We start from the raw sequence: 14,706 nt of genomic DNA, 5'->3' as shown, positions 1-14,706 counted from the left end.
AAAATTAGAAGAATGACTTGTAAGTAATTTAGTAAGGTCTTAATTACAACATCAAGCATGCTTATCTGATAATTTGCTATAGCTAAAAAACAAGAAAGAAGGAAACACTATGAGCTAGATTTTTCTTTTTATCACAACAGTCTACAGCTGATAAAAAAGTGGTTAGTAGAAAGAGTGTGGACTCTAAGAAGAAAAGCTGCCTGTCAGACACATCAGCAGCTTTAAAGGTGATACATTTTGCTAGTTAGTCCTAAGAATGCATACAAGCTCACACTTAAGATCTCTTTCCTACACTCTTGCCAACACTCTTGCTTTAGTCTTCCCATTTCACTTATTGTGTTTGTGACAGTAGTGAATAATGAAGTTTATATTTACTGGCATTTGTTTTTGAACTTGTTATTACATTTATATATATTTATAAATTACATGTGTTGTATGTGGCTGTGTGCACATGCTGTGCCACAGCACATGTGTGGAGTCAGGACAACTTGGAGTAATTTCTGTTCCTACCATGTGGGTCCTAGAGATCAAACTCAGGTCACTGAGCCTGGCAACAAGGACTTTTATCCTCTGAGCCATTTTGCCCTCCCCAACTACCATTTGCTATGTATTAACTATTCATGTGCATTCACTTATTTTTTAGTATAGACTACTAGTTCCTGGGAGCTCTTTATTATTCAGATTAACAACCTGTTATAAATGCTTCCCATGGCTATGTTTTTATCTATGATGCTCGATACAAAGGGTTGTTAGACTATCATATCATCATTTGGTTCTTCCTTAGAATCACATCCTACACTTGAAGGCTTTTTGATGTGGTTATGGTGGTCTGCCACTGATACTAGTGAGGTAATCTACTCTACTATCTAAGATACATTAAGAGAATCTAACTTCCCCAAAACTTATCATTATAATCCCAACAGTGGTCAATATAAAACATAAATTTAAAACTAAGGCCTAGACTTTTTGCTTCAATTTTGGCTGTTAAGACAACGTAAAGAAAACAGTTTTGAATTTAGAAAATTCATTGAAAATCCCCTTCAACCCAGAGGAAGCACAGACCTCTTGCTAGTTATCACCCACCTCTCAAGAACCTGTTAGGGATCCTTATGATGGGACAGGACTGAATGAAGCGCCTCCTAACTGGGTCCCATCGTATTTTCTTCTTACCTGTCACCACAATTATCAGCAGTAAGTCAGACACATACAACACATGGCAAATAATACATAGTTACTGTATTATAAAGACAGAAAAACAGGAAACAAAACAATACTTGAATACAGAAGGAAAGTGATATAAAGTATCGTTTAACTCTGGAAGTTAAAATGACATAATACATGAGCAGTGGTCAAAGTTTTCAACTCTTATCCCCCAACAACACAATTATGCACACCTTTTTAAAGCGGTTCAATAGCCTGTGCACTCAAATCATCACCAATGCCATCTTGTGGCAAAAATTTACCAGGAATTTTAGAAGCGATTAGACAGAACAGCCTTTTAAAGCCAATAAAGCCAAAAGGAGCTCCACCCAAAAGCATCAGGCACAGCACAGGCTCCTCTGCTCAAGGGTTTTGTTTTGTTTTGTTTTTATTAGTTACAAAGCAATGGATACAGACCTTTAATAAGAAATCTGCTGGGCTAGCAAGATGGCTCGGCGGTGAAGAGCACTGACTACTCTTCCAAAGGTCCTGAGTTCAAATCCCAGCAACCACATGGTGGCTCACAACCACCCGTAATGAGATCTGGTGCCCTCTTCTGTTGCATCTGAACTCAGCTACAGTGTACTTACATTTAATAATAAATAAATCTTTTGGCCGGAGCACACCAGGCCAAGCCAAGCAGGGCCGACTGGAGCGAGCACAGGTCCTAAAAATCAATTCCCAACAACCACATGAAGGCTCACAACCATCTGTACAGCTACAGTGTACTCACATACATAAAATAAATAAATTAATTAAAAAAAATCTTTTGGCCTTAAAAATTAAAACTAGATGACAAGCAAGTTAAGCAAAACATTCCTATCTGGGCGCCTCCATGCAGTATTGGGAGGAGGGTACAGGATGCTCCTCCTAGGAAGCTAATCAGCCCCACACGAATCCCAACTACAGTTTGTTTTCTCACAACATAGAAGAAAAATGTAATGGACTCATAGAACTGTTCAAAGGATCAATTTTCTCTCTTCCCAAAGTTTTGATACTTCCCATTAAAATACCTCTTGTCAAAAAAAAACAAACAAACATTGCTTGCATAGCACATAAAACTTATATTACATCATATAATTCCCTCAGCAATTCAGAACTAGCTCCGCACTCATTTTTTAGGCACCTGCTATGCCTGAATCCCTGTTTTAGGACCTAGAGTTGCAAAAGAAGGATATGACTTATGCTACCTAGAACCCCTCTCAGGTAAGCAAAGGACTTGTATAATAATCACATGACAGTAAGTTAAGTGTAAGGAAGATCTTATGGTAGTCGACACGTAAGGGAGGGAGGAAGCGGAAGGAAACTGACTGACTGATGGAGTGTGAGGGCCCAGCCTGAGCATCCGTCTTCCCACTACATCGCACCTACTCTGGCTCCAATTTCCCAGAAAGAGAATGAATGGGGTATGCTTTAAGCGATTGGAGGTATATTCAGATGATCATCAGAAGATCTAGCTTGTTTATTCAAACACTCTAACATGGAGAAACACAAATGCTGTTTAATATGACCGTCACAATACTGGGGAGAAGAGACTTGTGGGGAAATTATATATCTGCACAATATCTAAAATCTTTTAAGTCTGTGGTTTCCAAATGCTGGTCTCTAATTCACTGCTAGGTTAAAGTGAAAATTCCCAGCCCAATATAAAAGGAGAAATATATGGAAAAAAGCTAAAATATTCTCTTCAAAGGTCTATCCTTTTTTACTATTAAATATTCTTTATTTTCTAAGAGAATGATGATAGAAAATTGCATTGGTTATATTTTTACATATCTTTGCTTAAAAAATAGAAAAATTTGCAAACAAAAGTTTACTCTAAAGTTACACACCCATATATTTTAAATATACAGACTGAACCACTGCTTTGAATCAATCTGATCCACCATTGATGGCTCATGAGTCCTGCACAGGAAGCCATACTGCCAAAGGATACTACCACACATTATAACCTTCCCTTCGTCTCACCTAGGCTCCAAGTAGAAAGACAAGATAGACACACAAAACCACCGAATAGCAATACAAGACAGAATATGACAAGTGGTTAGCTTACAATTTGACATTTTTATGTATCAAAAGTGTTAAAGTGTACATACCCTTTGACCCAGCTATTCCACTTCTAGGAATCTATTCCTAAAGAAACAACCATAGATGCATGGAAAGATGTCTAGACAAAGATATTAACTATAGTAATATTTATAATGGTAAAAACATTATAAACACTTCCAATATCCAACAAGAGGGAGATGGTTAAGTATGTTAGTTAAACATACTTAAAAACGTTCATATGCTACATACCACTTAAAAGTTTATATGAGGCTATTAACATTAACAAGCATTTACAATATATTGCAAATGAGCCAGTTACAAAGTAGCATTGCAGTAAGATATAATCTTAGTAAAAAAAAGTCTACGATCATGAAAAGTACAAAAAGGATTTACATCAAATTTTAATTGTGATTATCTCTGGGTAGATTTTATGAGTGATTTTGTTTTTTCTCCTTTGTTCTTGCCTTTATTTTCCAAGCTTTTGAGAAAACATTACTTTTGGACTGGAAAAAGACAATATCATATTACTTTAGTTTTTGAAAATATAATTTTTTAAAGTAATGGAAAGAAACACACCAAACTGTTAACAGTGAGTTATGACTAAGGTTGGAGTAATTAATCTTTTTATGTCAGCCAAAAATTTTATGGCATATTATTTATAGAAAATAACATAATCATGAATTTTCCTTTTGCTTTTTTTGAGATAGGACCTCCTCGTATAGGCGTGGCTGCTCCAGAACTTACTAAATGGACCAGGCTGGTCTGGAACTCACAGAGTTCCACCTGTCTCTTCCTTGCTTGAATTAAAGATATGTTCTACCACATCTGGCTGCTATGTGAAATTTAAAACTACTTTAGAATATAGAGATAACAAAAAAAATTAGTGAATCAAAGCTGTAACCAAAGATCTTTTGGAGGGCTGGGTGTGTAGCTCAATATACACACACTTGGCCAGCATGCACAGGGCCCTGGGGTCAAACCTAAGCACCCACCCCTGTTTTCTTTTATCAGAACTTCTGTTAAACATCTTTGGCATGTTTCTCTCATAGCAACCAACATATTATTTCTGTCACAGATGAAGCTAATGCTAACTTCATGGAAGTTATTCAATCAAAATGGATGCTGACTTTAGGACCTATGTGTTCTTCTTCCCCCAAAGAGCGGAGATGGGGGTGGAGGGAGAGAATAAAGGGGAAGGGGAGGGAAGGGAAGGAGGGAGGGGCACAGTACCATAACAACAACAACAACAACGTAACAGTAATGTGCACATGCACTTTTTATTTTTACAGAATAACACACCTTTTAAATTTCATAAATTTATTCTTGACCTAGACTTCTATTCATTAACATTTACACAAACATAAGCTGCTTATGGTAAAAATTAAGCAATACCAATCTCTATTAGTGCTTATTTTAAAATAAACCTTCCCAAAGAAAAACATATTTTCTCCAGTCATTTAACCAATATCTAATCTGCTACCTTAATTTTCTTTTTAATTTTTAAAATTATTTTTTTTATTTATTTATTTTTAGTTTTTTGAGACAGGGTTTCTCTGTGTAGCCCTGGCTGTCCTGGAACTCACTCTGTAGACCAGGCTGGCCTCAAACTTAGAAATTCACCTGCCTCTACCTCCTGAGTGCTGGGATTAAAGGCGTGCGTCACCACACCTGGCCTTAATTTTCTTTTTACAAAATTTGCTTCACCATAATCACTAAAATTAAAACTTTAGCAAGACACACGCTAACTCAGCTTCTCCCCAATTTCATAAATAATGTCATCTTTTTATAAATCTACAGAGAAAGCACATGCTTTCAATCCCTTGGGAGGCAGAGGCAGGTGGATCTGAGTCCAAGGACAGTGTGGTCTATAGAGTGTGCTCCAGCACAGCCAAGGCTACAGAGTGAAATCCTTTCGGGGGTGGAAGGCCTACACAAGAAAGAGCAAAACAACAACAAATACTCTAATAGACTAAAACTAAGAGGAGTCAGTGAGAGATAAAGAGAGGAAAGGGAAAGCTGGGAGAACAGACTCGGAAGTCAGTCTAACAACAACCAGGAGCGGGTGAGAGGTAGCTTCACTGGTGTAAACAGCTGAACTAAGTTAACCACAGAGGCAGGCAGCAGAAGGAGCTGAAACAGACTGTAAAGATCACCACACTGGTGGTTGGTGATACACAGAAGTTATAGTACAGATCAACCCCTCCCGCCTATTTGTCTCCTGCAGCCAAGTGTTTAAGAAGAAGAGGCTCTGCTCCCAGATGAGACTGGTGGCAATGAGCAAGCGTATGCTCCCCAGGTAGGACTAGGATGAGCTGTTGGCATTCTGACAGCTGAAGGGCAGCCACACTAGAGAATGGTCAGTATCAGGTACACTCCCTCACTGTGACTCATCCAGTGTCCTCTCTCCTCCCTACTACAATTAGTGGGATCTGTGCAAAACACCGAGGGAAAGTCACAGCAAGGCTAGCAAAGATTCTCAAAGTAGAATGAACCAGCATAAAATCAAGACTCAAACATGGTACAAATCAGAAGTAAAATGCAAAGATAACAAAGAGAAGTGAGCTCTATCAAAATGTGAAGTACTGGGGTTTTTGTTACAGAAATGAACAAATGAATCTTAAGCTTCATATGGAAATGGAAGGAGCCCAGAACACCACAACAATCTAAAAAAGAAATTGGAAGACTAACATGACACTTCACTCCCAAACTTACAATGATACAGTATTTAAAGCAGAGGGACTGACATGAGAACACACATAAATGATTTCCAGTGAGAACTCAGTACTGTGGTGGCTTGTGCCTGTAATTCCAGCACTCACATGGAGGGCAGAGCCAGAAGGACCACCAGAAGTTTAAGGCCAGCCTGGTCTAGACACAAAGTTCCAGGGCAGCCAAGACTACATAGTCAGACACTGTATCAACAAACCATAAATAAATAAATAAGTGTATGTGAGAATTCAGTTAAACACAAACTCTATTATCCATTAATTTTGGAGAAGTGACAAGTAAATCTTACAGGTCACAAGAATCATCTTTCCAACTCACTCTACATTACATACATTTTAACCTAGCATTTTTTGGGGGGGAGGGACGGGTGGAGATTGTTGTTCTGTGTTTTGAGATGGGATTTTCACTCTGTGGTCAGGTTTAAGTTGGCTATGAGTCTCCTTTTCTGCCTCCTGAGGGCTGGGGTTATAGGTAGGCATGCCCCACCACATTCAACCTTTAAACCTAGAATTCTACACTTAATCTCTTCTTCATGTATGAAAAAGGGCATTTTTGGATGTGTAAGGACACAATAAAATTGCTCCCCCATAAGTCTGAAAAGGGAATCACTTAACATATACATATGGAATGAAAAAATAATAACGCGACATAAGAAAGAGTGACCAGGGAAGCCTCAAAGCTTAGTCGGCATCAGCTAACTGGGAAATAACAAATTACTGACATTCATAACTGCAATTAGCTTGGGCTCGATAAAGGGAGACCCTCAAAACATACACATAGAGCTGGGCGTGGCGCACGCCTTTAATCCCAGCACTCTGGAGGCAGAGGCAGGCGGATTTCTAAGTTCGAGGCCAACCTGGTCTACAAAGTGAGTTTCAGGACAGCCAGGGCTACACAGAGAAAACCTGTCTCAAAACAAACAAACAAACAAACAAAAGTACACATAAAAGCCAGGGTGTGATGGAGCAGACCTTTAATCCTAGCACCCAACAAGCAGATCTTTGAGTCTGAGGCCAGCCTGGTCTATTTAGTGAGTTCCAGGCCAGGTTACATAGTGACCCCATCTCAAAAACCAAGCAAACAAAACCCCAAACAAGAAACACACACACACACACACACACACACACACACGAGACTAGGTACATCTTTTGCTAAAAAGTCCTTAATTTTAGTTTCTCTCAAAACTGACCTGGAGGGGCTAGAGAGATGGCTCAGTGGTTAAGGACAATCAGTTCTCAGCACCCATGAAGTAGCACACAGCCATATGTAATTCTAGTTCCGGGGTAGCTCTTCTGACCTACAGGGATACCAGGCACATATATGGTGCTCATGCATACAGTCAGGTGTGCTGGCTAGTTTTATGTCAGCTTGACACAGTCATCTGAAAGGAGGGAACGTCAATTAAGAAAACACTTTCATAAGATCCAACTGAAGGCAAGCCTGTAAGGCATTTTCTGTGTGTGTGTATGTGTGACAGAAGGAGAGAGAGAGAGAGAGAGAGAGAGAGAGAATTTATGTTTATGTTATGCTGTGCTGGTGGTCTGTGTGTGTTTCTGTGCATGTATGTATGTACCTCTGATCTGGTAGTCTGGGTCCCTTAAGAAAGGAGACTGAGCAAGCTCTTCATCAGCTCCTCCATCCAGGTTCCTTCTCTGTTGACTACATTCGATGATAGACTGTGTTATGGAAATGTAAGTGAAATAAACCCTTTCCCCCCAAGTTGCTTTTGGTCATAGTGTTTCATCGCAGCAACAGATACCCTAATGAAGACAGGAGGCAAAAACCCATTCACATATAATAAATATTTTAAAAAGATTTTTCAAAACTGTGTATCAAATCAGTACAAGCACAATTTTAAAAAAGGTAGCACTGAATATTGGTGAGCATGCATAGAAACGAGGTCATGTAAACACTGTCAGGTCTTGCGAGGCAGAGGCAGAAAGAATATCTGTAAGTTTGAAGCCAGCATAGTCTACATAGTGAGTTCTGGAATAGCCAGGGCTACATAGTGAGATCCTGTCTCAAATGCTCTCCTGCGAAAAAGAAACAGAAAAAGAAAGAGAAAGAGAAGGGGGGGGGAGGGGAAGAGGAAGAGAAAGAGAAAGAAAAAAGAGAGGAAAGGAAAAGAGGAAGGAAGGGGAAGGGGGACGGGAAGGGGGAGGGGAAGGGGGAGGGAAGGAAAGGAAAGGAAAGGAAAGGAAAGGAAAGGAAAGGAAAGGAAAGGAAAGGAAAGGGTTACACAGTCACTCTGAAAAGGACATCACAGCAAGGCTAAACAGGTGCTTACTATAGAACAAGGCAATTACATTCTTGGGAATTTATCCCAAATAATTTAAATTTTATGTTCACATAAAACATAAACACAAAGCTCATGACAAACTTATTCACAATAGTTAAAATATAAAGCAACCCCAATTCCCTTCAGTGAGTGGTTAAACAAACTAATAGATACATCTATGAAACACTGACATGGGGAACAACTTGGGTAGATCAGAAGGGAATTATAAAGGGTAAAATGCATCAGTTTACCAAGGCATTTCCATAGTTAATCTTGAGGTCAGCTTAGCTGGATTTAAGGTGTGTTTGTGAGGCTGTTTTCAGAGAGGGGAAGGCCCACTATGAATGTAGGTGACCAATATTATAGGCTGGGATCCAGATAGAGTAAGAGTGGAAAAGAGACCCCTGAACAGGCTGTGGTAGTGTGAATAATAATGGCCCCCAGAATCTCATAGATCTGCATGCTTTGTCCCCATTTGAAGAAGTTTGGCAGGAACTAGAGGTGGCCTGGGGTTTCAAAAGCTGATACAGGGCCCAGAGTGTTTCTGTCCCTGCTGCCTGTAAATCAGGGTGTAAAGCTCTCAGTTCCAGGGCCATTCCTGCCTTCATGCTTCCCACCATGATGATAATGAACTAAACCTCTGAAACTGTGTGGGGCAATGGGTTATGCACAGACAGCCTGGTCTCTAGTCGAGCTTAGGTCTTGAACCCCAGTGGGACCTGGTGAGTGGTAATTTCCACCTACATGGGACAGAAGGCTTCAAGGCGTAAGATCATGTCTCCTGGACCCCTGGTTCCTGTCGAAGTTACTGCCCCCACAGCCCCCACAGGAGAGGTCTGTGGCTATCAGTCATGCAGACAATGTCTCAAGCTTCAGGCATTCTGGCTAGACTCCACCCCCACCCACAGTTACCTGGCAACAGCAAGATAGCCCAGCCCACTATAAGAAGGACTGCTTGGCCCCACCTCTCTCTCTTTTAAGCTTTCTTACTCTCTAGTCCTCAGTCTCTCTCCTTTCCCCCACCCCACCCCCTTCCACGTGGCCATGGCCAGCCTCTCCCTCTCTTTCTACTTTCTCTTTCTCACTGCCTTTCTACAATAAAGCTCTAAAACCATACATAGACTCTCTGACCATCAAGGCCCGCTGTGCCTGAACGGTGGGATAGGCTTTCTTCTACCCCCCCCCCCAAAGGCCTTCCTACGCTGCAGCCATGGACTGGACTAAGGACTCTCGCCTGCGTGGGAACCACCAAGCGCCCCCCTCTCCCCCTGCCCTTTCCCTATTTCATCCCCAGGGCTGAGTGCTGCCCTGAGGCCTCTATTCTGTTCTTTACTCCTCTGCCGTATCCAGCGTGGGATGCCGGAGGCTAAGAACCTGGTACCTGGGGCTGCCCCTTGTCCACCACCCGCTGTGTGGGGTCAGTGGCTTAACATAGCCAGATGCCCACCCGGGACTGCGTGGAAAGCGTGTGCAGTCCTCCCGTGTCCGCCCACCCAGAGCACTGAAACTCTGGTGGGACGCGGGTTCTCTCCCACTCCCCTCTTTCCCTCTTTCCCACATACCCACGACCCCGCAAAACTGTAAGCCTGCCTTCAAGTGCTGCCTTGATCATGATGTCTTTTCATAGCATTAACAGTGCTAAGACACAGACATTCTCCTTTACTGCTTCATGGCCCCAGAAACCATGGAACCAAGAACTACTGACAGAAACATCTCAAATCATAAGTCATCTCAAGATAACGATTCTCCTTATAAGTTGTTTCTCTGGTGTTCATCATAGTGATGAAAAATTAACACACACACACAGAGCTGCTTCCAGGGAAGTAGGGCTATTGCTAGCTACCTTCCGGTTCTGAAGCCTTTGTGCCTGGTTTGCAGGAGGAATTCGGAAGAGTTTGGAATGCACACCACACAATCCTAGAACTACACACTTAGCTTAATTCTGGGATAAAGTCAAATCCTTGCAGTAGAGACAGCTCAGCAGGCTTCTTCCAAGTAGAAATGAGGACTCTCTTAAAACTGGACACTGGGCCACTTGTGTCTTATCACAGCAAAGAATTTGTCTATATTTTGCCCATGGCTTAAGGGTGGTAGACTAAATGAATCTAGTAAAGGAATTTTCTGGACTGCCCAGCTACAGTGTACTTAGACATAATAATAAATAAATCTTAAAAAAAAAAAAGGACTCACTGTGGTCATAGTGTCTCTTCACAACAATGGAAACCCTAAGACATTGCCTCTAGACATTAGACATGTTATCTCGGGTGCTGGAGAGATGGCTCCGCATTCAAGAGAAATGACTGCTCTTCCAAAGGTCCAGAGTTCAATTCCCAGCAGCCACATGGTGGCTCACAGCCATCTGTAATGTCATCTGATGCCCTCTTGATGTGACTGAAGACAGCTACAGTGTACTTATATACATTAAATAAACAGACATGTTATTTCTTTTAAGGTTAACCGCAGCTTATATACATTTATGCTAAGCACTGTGGTTCCATACAGACTCACTTAGAAATTCTCTCAACTATGTGAGGACTACAGAGGAATAAACAGGTAAGCGGGCAGACGTGGCTAGTTCTCAATGTGCCCATGACTTGATATTCCTATTCTTTCTGAACAGCCTGGTGCCCCTTTCTGCTTTACACAGCTTTCTCTTGCCATGTCTCGGTAGTTTTCTTTCATTTTCTTATTCCTCCAACATTACTCTTAATTTTTATAAAACAAGGCAGGCTATCATAGACATTTCTTCTCTAAGTACAAAGTAATCATAGCATAGTGAGGAACAGCTTCTAATCTTGAGCTAGTCTTTGTCATTTTGGTTTTATTATGTAAGCATCCTTTTTCTGAGAAAAAAAAAAGTGGGCTCATTAGGTGAGGAGTTTTTGTCTTTGGGGGAAAGAAAGGGCACAAACAGAAATGTCATTCATCTACATAAATGAATGATTCCTGGCTAGACTATCCTTGAAAAATAAGCTAAAATTTACATATTTACATATGTTAATCAAAAAGTATTATAATTCATAAATCTGTTAGATTGAAGCATCACATCTGAATCTAATAAATACAAAATTCCTGAGAATACTCTGGTCTAAAATAATATCATATTCTTAATGTTTATGAATATCTGCCAAGATTTCAACATAAAACTCTCCCTACATCTGGAGACATGGCTCAGTGACTAAGAACCCTTGCTGCTCTTCCAGAAGACTGAGATCTGACTTTAACTCCAGTTCCCGGGAATCTGAGGCCCTCTTCTAGCCTTCTTGAGCACCTGGTAGGCATGTGGTGCACATACATACATGCAAGCAAAGCATATATAAATTATACATATCTTTTTAAAAAATTAAAACTAAAACTAAAAAACAAACAAAAACAAATAACAACTCCAACCCTTTTGGCAGTCTCTTAAGCCCCCAAATCCTACAACTCTCAAAAGAATTGCAACTACTTACAGATCCTTATAACTACCCACTACTGTTGTGGATGGGCCTGGTGCTGTTCTTGTGAACCAATCCCCTAATGAGTAAAGGAGCCAATCACTGGGCGAGTAGGAGGGACTCCCGGGCTGGACGGAGGACGAGAGGGAGGAAGAGAGGAAGCAGGAATTATGTTCCTTTTAGGCAGAGATAATGTGAGGACAAGATGTAGCTACTATTGTCTCCCGGATTATGACGAATCCACCAGGATTCCCCACTGGAGAAATTAGATTTAGTATAGTTTACAAGATTAGGATTTCAATTGCTGTGCCCAGCAATTAAGTTACTGTCATTTCTGAACTAAGTTTGTGTGGTGATTTCCTTCACGTGGTGGTCCAACTGGGTTCAAGAGAGAAAGATGCCTGAGTTTGCCAGATGTGGACCACAAAGGCCATAGGGAATTTGAAGTATGGGACTGGTGTGGTAGCAACCCGCCAGTGGGAACATAGCGAGTTGGGTGGAGCCGTCATGGGAGCTCCAGACCAGAGAGTCTCCATGAGATACGAACAGACTGGCCAGACCACCAGGGCAGAGAGAACGTGACAGTTCCAGTTTTTAATATTTCTCTATTTCCTGCAACACATTACAATGGTTGTTGAGACACTAGACTAGAAAAGCAAAACAAAACAAAAAAACCAGATTGATAGCCTTCTCAGTTCAGTCGTTAGAGTACTAGCTGCCCTTGAAGACTGGGGTCTGACTACCAACACCCATGTGGAGGCTCACAACCACCTGTAATTCAGCCGGGGAGAGGGGGGGTCCTACACCTCCTTCTGGCCTCTGTGGGCATTGCATGCAAATAGTACACAGACATGCAGCCAGATAAACATAAAATAAAAATAAATAAAACTTAAAACTCAGGCTAGAGAAATTAGTTTCCAAAGAACTAAACCCTGGCTCTCTCCTGAGAAGAATGTAACGTCTGGTAGAGCCCCTGAAGAATATCTGTTAGACTCAGAAGTTAATGGAACTACATTAAAAAGAAGGGTTACATTCACAAACCTATGACCATCATCAAAAGGGCAATTCAATGGACTTGCACAGTATAGGGAAGACACCTACCAGGAGGCATAACAGAAGTTGCCATCAAATGCATGACAACTGTTGGGATAATTAAGACCTACAAACAGTGTGCCAGCTTCCTTTCCAAGAAACGGACAATGCATTATTCTAAATGTGTAGACCTCTTCAGGTTCCAGTTAGTAACAACAAAACATATTAAGAGACTTTTATTTTGTGTGTATGTGTGGGTGGGTACATGTTAAAGTGTGTCGGGTACCAGTGGGTAAGGGGCCCATGTGGAGGCAGGGATGTCCACCTCAGGCATCGCTCCTGAGCAGTCAACCTTGTCACTGGCACCCGGACTTTCTGATTGAAATAGGCTGGTTGGCCACAGAGCCTCAAGGATCCTTCTGACATTGCCTCCGCAGCTCTGGGACTGCAAGTCTGAGCTACCCATCTAGCTTTTCACGTAGGTGCAGGGGACTCCCACTGAGATTAGGGCTTTTACAGGAAGGTTTGCCACCACTGTTAGGTTTGCTGAATTAGGGTTAGCGTTGAGACGTCTAAGGTCTTTTTCTTTTCTTTTCTTTTTTAAAACTTTTAATTTGTATTGTTATGAGTGCACTGTAGCTGCCTTCAGACACACCAGAAGAGGGCATCAGATCCCATTACAGATGGTTGTGAGCCACCATGTGGTTGCTGGGATTTGAACTCAGGACCTTTGGAAGAGCAGTCGGTGCTCTTAACCGCTGAGCCATCTCTCCAGCCCCCTAAGGTCTTTTTCAATTTTAACATCTTATGGTTCAAAGGAAAGAAAAACTAAAATTTCATTCTAAACATTATGATTTATAAGGTTGATTTCTGTGTTTGAGGATTTAAAAGCAAAACCCCTGCCTTTGTTATAGTCTACATTTTTATGCACATGAGTCTACAATGAAATACACCCTATAGCTACTAAGTCCTTTTGCTTGCTTCTCTCTGTTGTTGGTGGTGTTTGACTGTCTTTATTACTCTGATTCTACAATCCTGTATACATGAACGGCATGCTTTACTTCACAGCTACAACCTCAGCCCTGACTTCTTGATTCAGAGTCACCTACATGCTTTCATCTATAGCAAAAATCTGTTTAAAAAAATTATGGAGCTGGAAAGACGGTTCAGCAGTTAAGAACAATTGTTGCTCTTGTCTAGGACCCACCATGGCTCATCACCATCCATAACGCTAGTTCTCAGGGATCTGACCCCCACAGGCCCCAGGAACACATGTGGTACACGTGCATGCATGCAGGCAGATTATTCATACACATAAAAGAAGTCTTTAAAGAGAAAATTCTGATGGGCAGTGCTGGTCCATACTTTTAATCTCAGAATTGGGGAGGCAGAGCAGATATATACACACACATATATATATATATATATATATATATGTGTGTGTGTGTGTGTGTGTATATATATATACATACATACACATATACATATCCCTGTGCATCTGAGACAAGTCTCTCTACTCAGAGAGTTCAAGTCAACCAGGGCTGCATAGTGAGATCCTGTTTCAAAAACAACAAAAAGATGGACTCAAGAAATGGCTCAGTGGGTAAAGGCTGACAACTTGAATTTGATCTCTAGGATCCACATGGTAAGAGAGGACTCTTAAAAGACCTCTGACCTTCATACATGCACTGTGGAATGTAATGCAACAACTCACACATAAAAATAAATAAATGTAATTTTTAAAAATATTTAATAAGGAAACCAGACATGGTGGCCAATGCCTGTAATCCCAGCATTTGAGAAGCTACAGCTGTGCTATATGGTGTTTCAGGGTATGTATGAGCTTGTCTAAAAAAAAAAACTCACACACTCTCTCTCTCTCTCTCTCATATATATATATATAACTGGGAATATAGCTTAGTGGTATGTATCACTTGCCTAACATGCATGAGACACTGGGTTCAATCTCAGTATCTACCCCAA

At 41.1% G+C, this 14,706-nt stretch overlaps 1 protein-coding gene across 2 annotated transcripts in view; it reads right to left on the bottom strand.

Annotated features, from left to right (window-relative positions):
- Positions 1-14,706, bottom strand: part of Klhdc10 (kelch domain containing 10) — a 55,494-nt gene that overhangs the window by 27,286 nt on the left and 13,502 nt on the right. Inside the window, exon 2 of one of the 2 annotated variants that reach the window (XM_021164780.1) lies at positions 1,084-1,170. The exons of the other annotated variant lie outside the window; for it this stretch is intronic. Within the exon in view, the coding sequence (XP_021020439.1) occupies positions 1,084-1,170 (87 nt within the window). The remainder of the gene's footprint in view (positions 1-1,083; positions 1,171-14,706) is intronic. 2 annotated transcript variants of the gene reach the window in all.

The sequence above is a fragment of the Mus caroli genome, chromosome 6 (assembly GCF_900094665.2).
Source record: "Mus caroli chromosome 6, CAROLI_EIJ_v1.1, whole genome shotgun sequence".
NCBI lineage: Eukaryota > Metazoa > Chordata > Mammalia > Rodentia > Muridae > Mus > Mus caroli.
The sequence above is the reverse complement of the archived record's forward strand: the minus strand, read 5'-3'. Positions and strand labels throughout refer to the sequence as shown.